Source organism: Danio rerio, chromosome 19 (genome assembly GCF_049306965.1).
Source record: "Danio rerio strain Tuebingen ecotype United States chromosome 19, GRCz12tu, whole genome shotgun sequence".
NCBI classification, from domain to species: domain Eukaryota; kingdom Metazoa; phylum Chordata; class Actinopteri; order Cypriniformes; family Danionidae; genus Danio; species Danio rerio.
The window spans coordinates 32327501-32331842 of NC_133194.1; the positions used below are offsets into that span (position 1 = coordinate 32327501).

The following is a 4342-nucleotide window of genomic DNA, read 5'->3' on the forward strand; positions in this document are numbered from 1 at the left end:
TACTAATTTAATCCGATTAAGGTCATAATCGAACTAAACAGAAATCAAATTAAGACAAGTGTATGTTGATTTTAGTCTAATTTATTGAAGTGCAGTACGACATGTAAACACCGCAATCAAACTATTACCGTCATCGTCATGTAGGATTTTCACACATTTTGCGACAGGATAGTCCATATACACACTATGAAAATATAGTATATAACTTTTTATAATAAATATATTATAGCTTTCAATATAATCTATTTGACACAATTCTCTGCACCTACCAAGTCAGAGAAGGACCAAAGACACCTGCATCGCGAAATGCATTTATTTTTTTGCCCATTCGGCATGTGGTGTCAAACTCCATTAAAATAACACTCTTCCAGCAGTTCATACTCGCATCCAATATCTTGTTTGTCACAGTGGGTATATGAAATGTTCCTGAATGAAAGTGAAAGTGCCAAACTGCAGTTAAAGTCGACAAATAAAAAAAACAAAACCCTGAAATTACATGAAACTCTGGAGGAAATATGGATATTATGGTGACGCAATGATGTTAATCGAATTATGTGCTATAACATCTAAAACAGGATCATGAAAGGAACATTCAAAAAGCAACTCATGTAAACACCTTAATAATATTATCGTCTTATTCAGATTAAGCCAAATAATTTGATTACTGATGTCCATGTAAACATAGTCACTAGCCCCTTTCACACAGTGATACCGGTAAATATCCGGAAAATTTCCGGAACGACTTTACCGGTATATTGAAAAAAGCGCTGTTCACACAGGCGAGGACGTTACGGAAATTTTCCGGAAAAGAGCATTCACACATCCATTCCAAAATACCGGTAAATTCTACCATCATTCACCACAAATGAGCTTTAAACGGCTGCGCTTGTATTTGTAAACATTTGACTAAATTACAAACTCTGTGGATGATCAATATTGTGAACAACTTTCGCAGGATCACTTTCGCATGTCGAGATGTTCATAATATGTGCGTGTGCAGGCGCTCACAGGCTGTTTCACAGGCACACGCAAAGCTTGAAGGTAAACAAACAACGGCTTATCATAAGCATCTCATCGATGATTATTTACACAGGTGGCATTAAGAAGAACATATAAACGGGATCTGACTAACTTCTAGCAGCTAAATGTGTCTGGAAAAGTATTCAAAGGCTTTTATCCTCACAAACCGCGCAGACGTAAATGCGTCTGACTGTTGTGATTGGCTAAAGCAGACGTCTCACGTCAGCACGTTCTAGACGTGCACACGCTTATTACGGGAATCTTCCTTCTGCATTCACATAGCGCAGCATTCCGGCAAATTGCCGGTAATGTTACAACTTCTCTTTCCGGAAAATAGCCAGAACGAATTTACCGGTATTTTCAAAAAGGACCTGTTCACACATACAACCTTTCCGGCAATTTTCCGGAAAGGTCTGTATGTGTGAAAGGGGCTACTGTTTTCAGTTCCTTTGTCTGGACTTTGAGCATTTCAGGACCATTGCTGTATATCAGGCGTGCTCAACCCTGTTCCTGGAGATCAAACTTCCTGCAGAGTTCAGCTGCAAATAAACCACAACTAAGGTAAGTATTGTTTTTTTTTTAAAAACTTCCATCCACACGAAAATGCAAAAAAAGTACTGTGATGCATGTTAAGGGCACACTGAACCAACAAGTGGAGATAATGACACTTATGCTCAGTTCACACCAAATGGGAAATTTTCGTGTGTAAATTGCATAAAAGTCAATGCAAACGTAAGAACAGAGTCGGATTACTGTCTCAGTGTGAACAATGCAGAATACATGATACGTTTGCTGTGAACATGAGGAACCAAACCGTGTTGGCTAATCAGAAAGGAAAAAGCAGCGCACATGCTGACGTCATGTGATGAACTCTCCAGTTGTTGTGTCACCATGTACCCAGAGCTTTGGAAAATCTGCACCCTTGTCAAAGCTTTTCAGAAAGTTTCAGTTTCACTTAACCGATTCTCAGTTTTCGTGTGGACAAACAGCAAAAGTGCTGTTTTGTAAATACCCATGTTCGTGTAGACAGGGCCTTAGTGGGATCTGAAGGAGCACTTGATAATTAAACAAAGATGTGTTTGATCAAGGTAGCAGCTAAACTCTGCAGGAAGGTAGATCTCCAGGAACAGATTTGGGTACACCTGCTGTATGTGTGGAAGATGAGGGAGCTCTTCAATTTCATCTAAAATACCTTAAATGTGTGTTTCAAATGGTCAAAGCTAACACTGTCATCCATCTTTCTTTATAGGATCACTCATATGCATTACCTGCAGATCTGCCAGGACTAAAGACCAAACTCGTGGAAGCCTTGGCTAGAGTGGAGATTCTGGAGAGACACATGAGGAACATGAAGAAACGAGAACAGAGAGTAAAGAACATGGTGCTGGCTGTGCTGAAGGATCTGGGGGGAAAGAACCTCATGAACAAAGAACTGAAACGCAAGCTCAGAATCTACTTGAGGAAAATGAAAGGTTGAATTTTGGGTATCTTCTGTTTACACTATCCTTTTGTTGGAATTCTTACAGGGAATGAGTTTGAAGTTCTGAACTTAAATGAAAGATCAGATACTATGCAGGATTTCTATTCTAGTATTTGACAGCTCAAGTTCATTGTACACTTCTGTAGATTGGAGTCCTGCATTTGATATTTATATGATGTGATTTTTGAAGGAAAAGACTCATCAACTCAAAATGTATGCAGATTGATTTGTTTGTTTGTGAAATGAAGCTATTCCTGTATTTTTATAATTATTGTGTGTAAAGAGAAATAACTTATGAGCAAATATTTAGATAATAAATCATTCAATGTCTTTATGGTTTTGAAATGAATTTTGTTTTGTAATATTTCAGTAGATTTTTTTTTTAAATTATGAAAAATGGCAGAAACTTGTGTAACAAAACAACAATTGACTAATGCGGTGTTTCTCAACCACGTTCCTGGAGAAGCACCAGCTTTCACATTTTCATGTCTCCTTAACCAAACACACCTGATTTACATCATCATCTCAATCATCATCTCATCTGTAATGGGCGTGGCAGACAAAAAAGACATCCAAAACATGCAGTGCTGGTGCTCCTTCAAGGACATGGTTGAGAAACACTGGACTAATATATACGCTACACATTATATTTTAAGAGAAACTAGTTTTATGGAATGTTTTAGAAAGGCAAGACTTTACACCCTTCATGTTAGAAAAGTGGTAAAAAAAACTACAAAAAAATGCTAAAGCTATGCTAAAACATGTTAGCAACATTTCACTATATACAAAACCAACTTTTAAGAAGTTCAAGCTTGCAGACAAAGACTTGTCCAACCAAACTCCTAGGTTGTCAAGAAATATTAATCGCTCTTTTTGTTCTGTATTTTACCACCGCAAATTTACTGTTTCTGCACTTCATGCAGGTTATCACAAATACATATTTATAAAAGGAAACTGAAAGTATATAGGAAATGAGGAATATTTAAAGAAATAATAGTTATCCTAAATCACATTTCTCTGTGGAAGTGGCATGTTTATTGTCCTGTTAAAGGACAAATTCTCCCAAATAAGAACGTCCTCATTTACTCACACTCAAGTAGTTCAATTCCTTTCTTCCACCAAACACAAAACAAGATTTTGTGAAGAATGTTGGGGAAATGGCTATTGACCTCCATTGTAATTTTATTTTTTTTTTGTTCATATGGAAATCAATGGCGTTTTCTCTCTCAAGCATTCTTCAGTATATATTCCTTATGGATTAAAGAATATTTAATAGTGTTGGAAACAAGAGTGTGAATAAATGATGATAGAATTGTTCAACCAACATCCAAGGTGGTCAACAAATATCTTTCTCGTTTTGTTCTGTATTTTACCACTGAATTTTACTTTGTATCTGCACTTCATTCAGGTTATTGCAAATCCATATTTATGAAAGGAAACTGAAAGTAAATAGGAAATTAGGAATATTTAAAGCAATATTAACTCTCTTAAATACATTTCTCCATGGAAGTGGCATGTTTTTTGTTGTGTTAAAGGAATAGTTCCCCCAAATATAAAACGTTCCTCATTTACACACACTCAAGTGGTTAAATTTTCCTTCGTCCTCTCAACACAAAACAAGATAGTCTGAAGAATGTTGGGGGAAACAGCTATTAACATCAAAAATATTTAAATTGGAAATGAATGTCTTTTTCTCTCTCAAAAATATTCAGTGCATCTTCCTTGCGAATTAAAGAATATTTAATAGTGTTGGAAACCAGTGTGTGAATAAATGATGGAATTTTCATTTTTGGCTAAACTATCCCTTTAATCCCCGTTCATCACTCACCGACAACAACCATG

At 36.4% G+C, this 4342-nt stretch overlaps 1 protein-coding gene across 3 annotated transcripts in view; it reads left to right on the plus strand.

The window, feature by feature from the left end:
• LOC141379121 (THAP domain-containing protein 6-like) overlaps nucleotides 1-2830 on the plus strand; it is a 6452-nt gene extending 3622 nt beyond the window's left edge. For 2 of the 3 annotated variants that reach the window (XM_073931789.1, XM_068215292.2), the window contains one exon: nucleotides 2270-2830. In XM_073931789.1, the coding sequence (XP_073787890.1) occupies nucleotides 2270-2497 (228 nt within the window). In that variant the 3' untranslated portion in view covers nucleotides 2498-2830. Of the gene's footprint in view, nucleotides 1-1493; nucleotides 1582-2269 lie in introns of all 3 variants that reach the window. The other variant, XM_073931788.1, reaches the window with a different exon arrangement.
• Nucleotides 2831-4342: the final 1512 nt, after the last annotated feature.